The following is a 14,421-nucleotide window of genomic DNA, read 5'->3' as shown; positions in this document are numbered from 1 at the left end:
TCGGTCTCTTTAACGAATGTGGACCCCATAATTTGTATGCTACGGTTATTGGGTGTCGATTATACTTTAATTAGTATTCTGGTTCTGGTGATACCCTCCCTCTATGTTGACCCTTGCTTTATTTATTAGGTGTTTTTAGCAAACACACAACAATAACTCAAGGATGATTTCAAAACTTGGCAACGCGTTTAGCTCGTTAGCACTGAGTATCCGTTGTGCATACGTTTCATTCAAAACCAACTTTTCTCTCTCTCTCGCAGAAACACAATTTTTAAATTTTCAAGTTATAGTTCGCGTCGTTAAAGTTGTTACTTTTCTCACAGAAAAGGAGTACAGTAGGCTAATTGCCTTTTCATAGCTCACAAGCTACCACTAGGACAAAAATGCTGTTTAACCTCATTAGCTTCATTAATTGCATGCAAATTGTCATCAGCCAGCTGCCAAAATGAACAAAATCACAGGGTTTTATTTTTACGAATTAGAAGTCCGAAAATTTTGTATAAAATATAATGGAAAAACTGCTGTATTTCATGTAAAAGATACAGTTGGTAAATTGTTGATCAGTGTCCAACCTGGCAACCCAATTCCCTCGAGCCAATCAGAAACCCTGCCACTTTACTATTTGCCACAACACAGATAGTTTTCGTGTTTGAACCACGTGAATAGTTTTCCCTTTTTTTTTTAGCATGTATGTGATATTTTCAAGTGTGTAGAAAAACACCGGACGTTTCTTGCGTCGGTAATATACAATAATTTTGTACATAAGTATTGTCCCACAGCTGGAATTGTCGAGTAGGTAATAATGATTAAATTATTCGGGGAGTTTTCTTGACCTCTTGATTCACGTCATTTGTTTCTCGAAGGAACTTGTGAGAGATGGGGGGAGAGAAGGACGCGAAAGAAGACAAGAAGGCCAAGCACAAAGTCACTAAACTTAAGAAGAGGCCTAACGACAATGAGGTTGCTGGACCCGAAGGTGACATTACGTGAGTAGAGTCTTTATCACAAATATGTACAAATACTTGACATCTGACACATTTTTCATGATGCATTCATTCACTAATTGTCAATTCCGAGCTCACGTCACAAGTCAAAATGGCGGTCGACTCAGTGAAAGGAAGCTCTCTGCTCAGTGAAAAGCATTGGACTTTGGATCGTTGCATTTTTTGATTTGTGCAAGATTATTTAGATTTTAAAAAGTGATGAAATGTTGTTTGACTACTATAACAATCTGCCTGGTTTGTATGCTAGTCACAGGCAAAAGCAGTGCAATACGCCGTTTGCTTACATTGTGTAAAATAAGCATTTACATTGCTTTGCATTGCAGAAATATAAAATATGTACGGATGTTCAGAATTGTCAGTACTATTTGTGTTCAGGTGAAGCTATCAAACATCATTGTTAGGATATTTAATGAAGATAATAATATTGGATGAAACCGGACTGGATGTGGTGGTGGGGGTGGATTTGAGATTCAAACCCACAACAATTGAAAGTGAGGCAAATTTGCAATCTGTAGGCATGGTACCATGCCACCTGAGTGCAAACTATACAAATAAAAGACACCTAATATGCACTACCAGTCAAAGGACTGGACTCGGACTCTCATTCAATTGAAGTAAAGTGACTGCATGCCACTCTGCAGTCACAATGCTCATCTTAATATAGAATAGAATAGAATAGAATGCCTTTATTGTCATTAACGGGTACACAACAAAATTTGGAGCGCTGCTCTGTTTGGTGCAAAGTAAAGGTAACCAAATATGAGCAATAGAATAAAACCGAATAAAATGCAGTCCGTTGGCAGATTTGGTAGTAGAAAAACACATGTTAACTACTGCAGAAAGGTGCTAATTGCCTAATTAAGTAGAGTAAATAATATATGTATATAGCACAATGCACATAAAGAAAAGTGTGACTACTGCATGAAGTTGCACACGATCAATTACATTCAACATCTATAGTTGCAAATAAAATGTCATAGCGTATTGAACAGGGTTCAACATTAACGTTGGCCAGATGGCCCGTAGCCAAGCACGGACTGACAAGGCGGGAGCACCGGGATTTTTCCCAGTTGGCTGCCAGCGGGCGCTGTTTTTTTGGGGGTGGCGCAAGTTTGTTTCAAAAGCAACAATTAAAGTGCTTTTGGTAGAGACTTAGCCAGACCCAAAGTGACTAACTTGGAGTGGCCTGCATTTTCCCGCTTGGTCGTCCTGAATTGTCGACCTTTTGGCCGCTATTTTGTGCAGAATGGATCATATGCATTTTGGAAGTAAGCGTTGCATTTTGGAAGTAAGCGTCACATTTTCTATCTCGCTCACGCTCACTCTCTCATACACACTCCCCCCACCCTTGCCAGCGCCCGCTTGCCGACACTACAGCCAAACAAGACACTCAAAAAAGTAAAGTCAGATAGCAGAAAAGATTGAGAAAAGGCAATATTTAAAAAAAGGAGTGGAGCTGACGTGCCAAATGTGCCCTAACTAATCAGCGCAAAGAATACAGAGTAAGAGTAAGCAACACCAAGTGCAACACAAAAACAAACAAAATAATGTGTAAACAATGGTCCAGTAGCATGTTTGGCTGATCATTTTTCAACTAATAATTTAATGTTGTGGTATTTGTTGGGAACAGTAGGTTTTACATTGAGGGGAATAAACCCCATGCTGTTCCACTAGAAGGAATAGATAAATAGCAGCGCTTAATATGTTTTTTTAAATTTAAAAAATGTGTATAAATAAATAAATATATATATGTGACTGAAACTAACTTTTGAAATTTGTACCCAATTTTGTAAACCCTTCCCTTACTAATAGTAATTCAAGCACATTCCAGCACAAGGAAGTTAAAGTGACATTGCAGTTCATTATTTGAGCTCTTAAATTTTTTTAAAGAAATAATAAATAAATAATTTTTTTCTTACCTTGCCTTATTATATCCTTATTTAGGCTTTATGCTTAGAGAATATGACAGAATGTCAAATCAATTTCTTTAGCACACTTGACTTTGTGTTTTCATAATTGTTTAGATTTACTGATTCAATTGTGATCTAGTAACTTATTTTAATTTTTGAACATATACAACACAACTATTGACGTTGGTTACGTATTCGAATGTTTAATCTATTTTAGATTGATACATTAATACATATGAAATATACATCTTCATTAAAACACTGTAAACTAAAGTGGGCCGGTCGGAGCCATGAAACTCCAGGGCTGAAAATTAGTCCCAGAGCCAGCTGAAGCCCAAACGGGCTACCACTACCAACTTCTAACGGCAACTTATTAACTAGCCAATTTGGCAAATTTATGCCACTTTTCCACTAGACCGGTTCCATACAGCTGTGGTCAGCCCCGGATGGTGGCGTTTCCATGTGACTTTTTCGGGGCTGAGCGGTTACAATGGAACCGCCTTTTAGAACCATCTCGGAGGTGGTTCTACAGCGCCGGTCATCTGGGGCCGAGTGGGACCGTGTCGTCACTGTTATCTGATTGGCCAACATTGACACAGCAAGCAACTCCGTGGCACACGCCAAATTCCTCATTTTACGCGAGCCCACCCGCCGTACCTTGCCAAAGTCATAAAAATACAGTATATACAATAAACATAATAATGTTTTACAACAACGCTGAACTATATTTACAATTTAATATGTACTTGTGGATGAATTTATAATGATTGTGGTAAAAAAACACACCTAGGTCTGTCACGATAAGAAATTTTGCTTGCCGATAAATTGCCCCAAAAATTATTGCGGTAAATGACAATATAGGGAGTGCAGAATTAATAGGCAAATTAGTATTTTGACCACATCATCCTCTTTGTGCATGTTGTCCTACTACCAATTAAGCATATCAGTAATGTGCAGCTCTGTAATTAGAAGGGGTGTGGTCTAATGACATTAACACCCTATATCAGGTGTGCATAATTATTAGGCAACTTCCTTTCCTTTGGCAATAGAGAGATTTGAAGGACTCCGAAAAGTCAAAAATAGTGAGATGACTTGCAGAGGGATGCAGCACAAGCTAAGCTTTTGAGGCGTGATCATCAAACAATCAAGTGTTTCATTCAAATTAGTCAACAGCGTCGCAAGAAAAATGTTGAAAAAACAAGTAACAAAATAACTGCCCATGAACTGAGGAAAATCAAGCGTGAAGCTGCTTAGATGCCACTTGTCACCAGTTTTGCCATATTTCAGAGCTGCAAAATCACTGGAGTGCCAAAAAGCACAAGGTGTGCAATTCTCAGGGACATGCTCAAGGTAAGGAAGGCTGAAAAACGACCACCACTGAACAAGAAACTAGATAAAATGTCAAGACTGGGCCAAGAAATATCATAAGACCAATTTTTCTAAGGTTTTATTGACTGATGAAATGAGAGTGAGTCTTGATGGGCCAGATGGATAGACCCGTGGTTGGATCAGTTAAGGGCAAAGAGCTCCACTCCGACTCAGACGCCAGCAAGGTGGAGGTGGGGTACTGCATGGGCTGGTATCATCAAAGATGAGCTTGTGGGACCTTTCCAGGTTGAGGATGGAGTCCAGCTCAACTCCGAGACCTACTGCCAGATTCTGGAAGACACCTTCTTCAAGCAGTGCTACAGGAAGAAGTTCAGCATCGTTAAAAAAAAGTATGATTTTTATGCAGGACAATGCTTCATCACACACATCCAAGTACTCAACTGCGTGGCTGGCCCGAAAAGGTCTAAAAGAAGAAAAAATAATGACATGGCCTCCTTGTTCACCTGATCTGAACCCCATAGAGAATCTGTGGTACCTCATCAAATGTGAGATCTACAGGGAGAGAAAACAGTACACCTCTTAGAACAGTCTCTGAGAGGCTGTGGTTGCTGCTGCACGCAATGTTGATCGTGAACAGATCAAGACACTGACAGAATGGATTGCAGGCTTTTGAGTGTCCTCGCAAAGAAAGGTTGGCTATATTGGTCACTGATTTGTTTTTGTTCTGTTTTTGAATGCCATTAATGTATGTTTGTAAATTTTGAGCTGTTATGCTGGTTTCCCTGGTGAAAGTAAATAAGTGAAATGGGTATATATTTGTTTTTTGTTAAGTTGCCTAATAATTATGCACAGTAATAGTCACCTGCACACACAGATATCCTCCTAAGATACTAAAACTAAAAAGCCCCACTCCAACTTAATATTCAGCTTTGATATTTATGAGTCGTTTGTGTTCATTGACAACATAGTTGTTAAATAATAAAAGTAATCTTCAAAAATACAACATGCCTAATATTTCTGCACACCCTGTATTGCGGTTTTCATATAATTTTTCAACTAATATAATAAATGCATCCAAATAATTCCCACACATTAGCAGTTGCGTTCAGGTTTGATACCAGTTCCAATTGTCCGCATTATTTCCAAATGATGGTTGTCCCTACTATTCAGGGGCCCCCACGCTGTATCTGATGCGCCAAATGCGTCGCTGTTGTGCCGGGGTGGTTGCCCCCGAGGAGGTTTGTATCCCCTGCCGGGGGATCTTGTGACTTTTATCACATAAGTGAAGATTTTTCGAAAACGTTCCTTGTTCCTAACCTTAACCATAACCTTAAACTTAAAAAATGTTGAAGAAAATCGAAAACATTCATCAGTCGTTTGAGCTTTTTCTATGTATGCTGAGATTTCCTACTGCGTGCGTGAGCTTTGAATGCACCGAGAGTACATTGCAGAATGCGAGCATGTTCTTGCTTTTCTTTTGTTTATCTGCGATAAATAATTATTTTTCTTGTTACAAAACATTGTTTCTAAAACTCAGAAAAACACGTGTCTTCTTAATGTGTTTATTGAAAAACATACATGCATACTTCTGGCAGGGGATACAGATTTTTTCGGGGGTAACTACTTTGGCAGAGCACCGCCTCCCAGGGTACGTGGCAAGATGATTCACTCCTCAATATGCTAAGTACAGTCTAGGACAGAGGTGGGCATCGAGGGCCGGAGTACTGCAGGTTTGCATGTTTCCCTTTTCCAACACAGCTGATATGATCAGCTCCTCAGCAAGCTCTGGATAAACCTGATAACGATCCTGTTGATTGGAATCAGCTTGTGTTGGAAGTCAGAAACCTCCAAAACCTACAGGACTCCGGCCCTCGATGACCGAGATTGCCCACCTCTGGTCTAGGAGTCAGTCGTGACAGGAAAGTTAAAGGGATACTTGACTCATTGAGCCTTTTTCAGCAGTCACAAGTTAATATTTTGTCTAAAATTAATTTGATAACTTTATTTTTCATTTATAATTAATACCTTTAGAAACATGTTTCCACTTGCTGTCAAATGAAGATGACATCACCTGTGCTGAGGAAGTAGGTAACGACCAATCATGGCTCACCTGTTTTCTGGGTTTGGTCCGTAAACTGAGCCATGGTTGGTTGTAACCTACTTCCTCAGCACAGGTGATGTCATCTTCAGTCAACAGCAAATGGAAAAATAGTTTTTAGAGGTACATGGAAAAATAAGGAAGTTATCACATTCATTATCGACAAAATATGAACTTTTTACTGCTGAAAATGGCTCAATGAGTCAAGTATCCCTTTTATTTATTACCAACCCAGTGTCTTTGGTAAAGCCCGTATCTCACTGAGCAGCACAGGTTTGCGAGGGTGTGTGCACGTAGCGAGTGTTGCTTTTTCGGCAGTCTTCAAAGCACAAGCAATGAATAAAACAGCACCGATAGCTGTGGTGCGCTGCTAGCAATAATGTTACATGGCTAATAGCAGCGCTAATGCCGCGCCTCACAAATAAGAAAGATAATTGCGTGTGCTTATGCTTGCTTATGAAGACCCGATGGGACAAATGGGAACCAAAATGTTTAAACTGGTTTTAAAAACCGCTTTACGGGCTCTGGGTGGTGGAGTGGTGCTGTCGGTGCAGGCGGCGTGGGTTTGCCTATCTCGACACCGATTGACTGATGCTGACGCGATGGCGGCAAAAGTTCATTTCAGCCAACGCCGACGAAATGCTCGCCAGAATCGTCCCAAACACGCCGGCCAGCACGCAATCACGCCACTGCACACCCCCCCCAATATGTTTTTTTTTCAAGGCTGGTACCGATAACGGTTATTAGTAGTCAAGGAGGCCGAAAACCGATACTTCAAGCCGATATTAATTTGCAGTAAAACAGAAAATATTAGCGTAAAAAAAAAAAGAAGTTTTTTTTTCAACTTAAAGAGTTGACAGATTTGCATCTAACAACGCCACAAATATGCAGTAATCCAGCACATCGGAATTTCATGTTTTCCTCTATTTCCGGGTTTGGTTATGCGTGCAGCCCTTGTCAATTTTGTCCAATGGAAGCACAGATTGTCACGCGGGTCAACGTGATTGTGCAATCTAGTCTACTTGCAAAAAGCACAGTGTGAATATGAACCGCACCAAACGAAAATAAAAAAAAGTCCACTTTTTGTCCGGATCAAACAAGCGGACTAAAGGACTTTTCTGATCTGAATACAGTTTGACTATATCTGTGCAGCACTCTCAGCAATTAGAATTGTCCATACATCCATCTATTTTCTGAACCGCTTATTCCTCACAAGTATTTGTCTTATCATTTTATTAACAACTGCACATGATGCTAAAGTATCCCTTCAACCTACGTGGCTGTCTTAATGAAGTACGTCATTATGTGGGTGCGACCTAATGTGCCACCCAGTGTTGAAACGGAGATTAAATCTTTGCACTTGCCTTGAAAAGCACTTGGACAACCACATATTTTGAATTACACTTTTTATGGCCACTAGATATTTTCATTTTAGTTTATTTAGGTATGTCCCGATCACACTTTTTTGGCAACTGAGCCAGAGTCTTTGATTTTAAGTTGGCCTATATGTTGATACTGAGTTCTGATCCAATACTTTGGCAATGCATGAAGGAAAAAAGTGTGCATTGGATTTTTCTCAAATTGGATCTTACACATTGAACAACTCCATTCCGTTCCGTCTTCAATTCCGCTTATCCGGGGTCGGGTCGCGGGGGCAGCAGCTTTAGCAGGGAAGCCCAGACTTCCCTCTCCCTAGCCACTTCAGCCAGCTCCTCCGACGGGATCCCAAGGCGTTCCCAAGCCAGCCGTGAGACGTAGTCTCTCCAGCGTGTCCTGGGTCGTCCCCGGGGCCTCCCGCCGGTAGGACATGTCCGGAACACCTCCTCAGGGAGGCGCCCAGGAGGCATCCAAACCAGATGCACGAGCCACCTCAACTGGTTCCTCTCAACGTGGAGGATTAGCGGCTCGACGCAGAGTCCCTCCTGAATGACCGAGCTTCTCACCCTATCTCTAAGGGAGAGCCCGGCTACCCTGCGGAGGAAACTCATTTCGGCCGCTTGTATCCGGGATCTTGTTCTTTCGGTCACGACCCACAGCTCGTGACCATAGGTGAGGGCAGGAACGTATGAGGGCCCCCCTCTGGAGCTAGGCCTGGAGGTGGGGCTCGAAGGCGAGCGTCTGGTGACCGGGCCTACACCCATGGGGCCCGGCCGGGCACAGCCCGAAAAGGCAACGTGGGTCCCCCTTCCCATGAGCTCACCACCGGTGGAAGGGGCCAAAGGGGTCAGGTGCGCAGTGAGTTGGGTGGCAGCCAAAGGCGGGGGCCTTGGTGGTCCGACCCTCGGCTACTGAAGCTAGTTCTGGGGACATGGAATGTCACATTGAACAACTCAAAATGTGAATTGGTCTTACTCATATTTGTTTTTTGCATGTCATGGATTTTTGTACTGAAACTCTGTGGGTTTTTAGATAAATACAATAAATAAAAGATAGATAAAATTATCAAATACATGAACTATAGCTGGGCGGCACAGTGGCTGATTGGTTAGCACGTCTGCCTCCCAGTGCAGAGGACGTGTGATCAAGTCGTGGTGTTTGCATTATTCTCCCCGTGCCTGTGTGTGTTTTCTCCGGGTACTCCGGTTTCCTCCCACATTCCAAAGACATGCATGGCAGGTTAGTTGTACACTCTAAATTGTCCCTAGGTGCGATTGTGGGTGTGAACGGTTGGTTGTCTATGTGTGCCCTGCGATTGGCTGGCAACCAGTTCAGGGTGTACCTTGCCTACTGCCCGAAGCCAGCTGGGATAGGCTCCAGTACCCCCGCGACCCTTGTGAGGAATAAGCGGTTCAAAAGATTGATGGATGGATGGTTGGGTGAACTGTAACCATGACTTTTACATGAATTGAATGCTAGCTTTTAAGCACAATACACATCAATGTGCAGGACGCTTTATAAAAATGTACAGTATTGTCATGCAATTGCCTGGGGACGTGAATTGCACCAATTTGGTGAAATGGCCCTACAAATTTGATAAATTAGAAGAAATCAACACTTTTTATATATAATATGTTTTAGAGTTATGTTTTATTAATTATGAATTACTTTATCTTTTAGCAATCATTACATTATTTATTCTCTTCTTTTACTTTTATCACAGCTATCTTTGGTTTTTTGTTTTGCCAAGTGGCGTCATGCTTGCGGTGATGAAGTGATGAGTTTTGGTGATGTGCTGTCATCATCCTAAAATACACAATGTTTGGGTGGGTGTCAAATGACTAAAAGATTCATACAAAAACACTTTCAAAATGGTCACATACATACATACATGCACTAGCAGTTGAAAAACTGTTCGACTTCCTATGGTCAAAAAACCCTAACATGCACACCTGTGACTGCCCTTTATAAATTGACTGGTTGATTGCTCCACAAGCCACAGGTGTGCAGGTATCCATAGCAACCAATTGGTGCCACACCAAACACTCACACATACAACACACAGCACGCATGTTAATTGGGTACAATACACCGGCCCCTAATTGTTACTGTATAAAAACATAACAATTCACCACAATACAACCAATTAAAGCCATTTACAACCGTACAAGTTCTTTTTTTCTTTCAGTCAATGTCCAAACAGTCAGATACAACCCCAGTCCCACATACAACTTGCTCAAAAATAGCTGACACACTAGTTCCAGCTACCTTTGCTTGTGCTGGAACTTGTCCTTGTCGGCCAGCTGGTTGCCCTCCAGCTAGTTGAGGATGCTCACACTTGTCCATCAACGTCCTGTTGTCCTCATCGCTCAACATGGCCGTCAGGATCTCATCCTGCACACTGCTCTTCACGTTGAGGGCGTATGACTCCAGAACATTCTTTTTCGTCCTTTGCTTTGTACCTTTGTGAGTCTGGGCATGGTCCTATTTCCCGTCATTGGCGATGATCTCCGCTTTGCCATGCTGGATAACACCCAGGCGGGAGTATGTGGTACTCCAATCAATACCAATCGCCGTGTAGATTGCAGTCTGTGCCTCCTTGTTGACAGATGTTACAATTAGTACATCATTAATGACCTCAGTATTCAACCTCCTCCTCTCTCCTATGAGCTCTGGGTTGTCGCTACGGACGAATGTGGACTCGACAAAGTTCGTAGGCCACTCCAATTGATCTTATGATTCCTTGATGTGAGCAATGGATATTCGTTTGTGAGTAATTGTGTGACGTCTGCTCTCAGTTCCGCTGCCTCCTTTCAGTGGTCCATTGATAACCCAGCCCAGTAGGGTTCTTACGGCATACGGTCCTCCACCATTACTGTTGACCACTTCCCATGGTTCCATTACTTTTGGGCATTAGTTCCAATCAGCAATTCCACAACAGCATCAATGACAGGAATTTCCACAGAGTTTAGGTGTGCCCAGGCGCTCACATCTTCCTGCCGTGGAATGTTGTCACTGGTGACAGATATCTTGAGCTACGTGTACATGTCAGGCAATTCAAAGTAGGTGCTGCTATTGAGTGCAGCAATCTCCAAACCTGAAATTATATTGCTGTCAACAAGCTTTTCTTGGTTCCTTGTTCTCAAGAGAATTTGGGCATTTCTTCCTTTAACTTTTAGTTCCTTCATGAATCTGTCGGAGCAGAAGGTGGCTGTGCTTCCAGGTTCTAAGAATGCGTAGGTGGTTAATATAATAATATATAATATAATTAATTTGTTTCCTTTGTTGGCCTTGATCTGCACAGGTACAATAGCCAAAACGCAATCTTCTGCTCCGGCCCCTATATGGCCACAAGTCTTTAGGGGAAACAGCAAGACTGTGGTCTATCATTTCCTGTGACATGTCTTGGGACTCGGGTTCTTTGTTTAAATGGATATGAAGAACGGTTGGATGCTTCAACTTACACAACTTGCAAGACAGCGTCTTTTGCTCATGTGCCCATCGGATAGACATCCAAACAAACGTCAATTTTTTTTTCTCGATGCGACTTCATCTCCATCTTGGGACACGACTCCAATTTGTGATCCTTTTCACACAACAAACAGGACACCATTTGGTTTTCAAATATGGTTTTCTCATTTTGCATTTGAGTCATGGTTTCTGAGTTGACAACTGCCACAGAGGTTGCAAAGCTGCTTCCCTTTCCCTTGTTGCGAACCAGTGAATCTTAATTTCCATTTTTAGGCTTTGGTGGTGAGATAGTCATGTCTTGGATGTTTCCAAAGAATGGATTTAAGCAATAGCCACTTCTCTCTCAACTAAGCAGATATCACTGAAACTTGCTTGACGATGGTACTTCTCCTGCAGCTCATACGCAGTGTTTCTCTATTTTTCTCTTAGCTTGTAAGGTAATTTCAGGACAATAGCACGCATGTTAGATCGCATATTCATCTCTGACATGTAACTGACATTCTCCATAGCGTAGTTACAGCAAACACGAAGAAACAAGGCAAAAGCTTGCAAAGTCTTGATGTCCTCAGCTTTTATTGATGGCCAGTCGGATGCTTTCTCCATGTGCGCAATGGCTATTTTTTGCTCGTTGCCAAAGCGTTTCTGTAAGAGTTCCTTTGCTCTTTGAAAGCCCCTGTCAGGTGGCATGTGTTGACAACTTTTAACAAGTTCTTTTGGTTGTCCTGTGGTATACTGTTCCAAAAAAGGCGGTCCATGCTACTGGTAGTATTTCCTTCAATTCCATGCTCAAAGGCTCTGATGAAGGCGATGTTCTCAAGTGGGTCTCCATCAAAGGTTGGAATATTTCTTGAAGGTAATGACAGTGAGGACTGTTGCTGCACAAGGAGAGCTGTGATGTCATTTCGCCATTGCATGATGGTAAGAAGATTACTTTGATCTGTACTGGTTTGCCTTTGGTCAGCACATTGATTGGGTTCCTGCATTTGAGGTACATAATGCGTTTTCTGAAATCTTTGAAACATGCCTGGTTCAATTCAAAGTATGGCTCTTGGGTCCAACATGCACAACAGTATCCTTGGGTCTTGCACCCATTAATATGACAAGTTTGTTGTGTCCTGTAGATGGGTGATTAAATTGATCATTTGGATCCTTGAGCTGCACTGACATTGACTCTTTGGTGCCTCCTGAAGGTGTATGAATGGACTGTTGGCTTGAATATTTTGTCTGTGCCTCCATTGGAATTGCAACATTGCTGCCTCCTGTGAATGAATGATGAAACTGATGGTTTAAACTTTGTGGAACCAATTCCACAGCAGATGGTCTGAGTGTTGTTTTGACCTTTTCAGATAAGAGTTCATTCTATTTGAATGGGCTCTGGAGCTCTGACCATCAGAACATGCATAGCTCAGGACAGTAACTTTTGCAGTCTGGGCGGAAAGTTGACTTTCCAATTCAAGCAGTTCCTTTTTTCGTCTGATTTGCTCCTCCTGGGCTTCCAACTCATGTTTGTCTTTGAAGGCAGCTGCCCTAACATGGAGGAAAGTACGCTCAGCCTCTACCTTGAGACACGCAGAAGAAGCTGAAGAGCTACAACTGAATTGACCAGCTGACGAGCATGTTTTGCCAACATTCACGCTGTCACATGGGCCAATATCATCAGTGAACACAGTAGCAGCAGCAGCATTATTGGCCGTATTGGTCTTTATTACAGCAGCATCTTGTCCATTTTTATCAAGCAGCCACTCTTCGACTTTTTGTATGATTTCTTCATTACTTTGCATTCGGGTTTTGAACCATCCATCTTGCTTTAACATTTCCTCCTCAGGTAATATTAATTTCAATGATTTGTGTAGTTCTGTGGTTTCCTTACACAACTTTAAGAACAGTTCATATATTGATTGTACCTCAGAAACATTTTCCTTTGAAGTCATTAATTGCTCAAATTCCTTTGTTAGTTTAGTTTCTTTATTTTGTCATTCCTTTCCTTTTGTTATATTATTTTTGCTTCCAATGCTTTAAAAAGTGAGTTTAACTGGTCTTTTACCACATTCACTTTCCACTCGACCTTGATTGACAGCTGCAGCCACGTCATTTATTTTGATTGCTTTGTCGAAATATTTATTTTTGAATTGTATCAGGATTCACCTGTATCGTTTTTGTGAGAAGGCCAATTTCTTCCACACAGCTCCACAATTTTCAAATCGATCTTACCGTAATTCTTGAGTGTTGTCACTTGTCTGCATCCAATTGAGTGGAATCAGTTGTCACGGAGAGGAGGGGAGTGCAGCGCAGCGCTGGTCTTCAATGTTGTGGATCATAATAAAAAAAACAGTTTTTCAACAAATGGAGCGACAATTTACTACAAAGGTGCCGCTTGAGGGTCTTGAAGTCTTTTTCCAACGCGTTGTGCTAAGTAAAAATGATGTCTGCCATGAAAGTACGTTGAAGAGCTAAAAAAAAAAAAAAAGACAGACAAAAAGGGCGGGTGTCAAATGATAAAAGATTGATATAAAAAACGCTTTCAAAATGGTCAGATACATACATGCACTAGCGGTTGAAAAACGGTTCGGCTTCCTATAGTCAAAAAACAGCTAACATGCACACTTGTGACTGCCTTTTATAAATTGACTGATTGATTGGTCCTCAAGGGTTTTTTCCTGTGTACAAAATTCAGAAGCGCCCACGTCCACCTCATATGTTCACCAACTCCAGCCTAAGTGACTGATAATGAATGAATGTTTTAACATGATAATAGTCATATTCGTAGTATCGAACTATTATTTTTATTATTGAAACATGGAATTATTATATGTTGCCTGTAAAAAATGAAAGCAAGCCAGTTGAATTTACAGAATACATGCACATCATGGCCCAGGAGGGCGGCCGATAATGGTATCGTTCACCGCCTTTTGTACCGATACCTTAAAATAAGACTGTTATTGATACAGATACCGATACCTGGTATCGGTAGTCACCCATCATAGTCAGGATGGTACCACCTCTGCCTCTATTTGAGCCAGGAAAAACCCTGAATAGTATAGATTTTTTAAAAAATGTTTAATTGACCAAATTCTGATGTGAGGTATCGGCCCAAGGGCAGCGATATACAGGACAAGTGCTGGTTCTGGCAGGACCACCACAATTTACCCAAAAGGCTTAACGTAGCACCCTGATTAATAAAATCACTTAGTTTGTTTTGGTATCTGATGCCATGCATTTATGAGCGGACAAA

At 41.6% G+C, this 14,421-nt stretch overlaps 1 protein-coding gene across 9 annotated transcripts in view; it reads left to right on the top strand.

Annotated features, from left to right (window-relative positions):
* The window catches only part of LOC147176368 (DNA topoisomerase I, mitochondrial), a 58,434-nt gene that overhangs the window by 415 nt on the left and 43,598 nt on the right, over positions 1–14,421 (top strand). For 4 of the 9 annotated variants that reach the window (XM_086072583.1, XM_086072578.1, XM_086072587.1 and 1 more), the window contains exons 1-2: positions 13–796; positions 864–986. In XM_086072583.1, coding sequence (XP_085928709.1) covers positions 956–986 — 31 coding nt within the window. In that variant the 5' untranslated portion in view covers positions 13–796; positions 864–955. Of the gene's footprint in view, positions 1–12; positions 797–863; positions 987–14,421 lie in introns of those variants that run through there. The other 5 variants (XM_086072581.1, XM_086072585.1, XM_086072582.1 and 2 more) reach the window with 2 other exon arrangements.

This window comes from Leptonotus elevatus, chromosome 4 (assembly GCF_054856555.1).
Source record: "Leptonotus elevatus isolate MCC_2025b chromosome 4, RoL_Lele_1.0, whole genome shotgun sequence".
NCBI classification, from domain to species: domain Eukaryota; kingdom Metazoa; phylum Chordata; class Actinopteri; order Syngnathiformes; family Syngnathidae; genus Leptonotus; species Leptonotus elevatus.
Note: the sequence above shows the minus strand (reverse complement) of the source record. Positions and strands in the feature narration are given on the sequence as shown.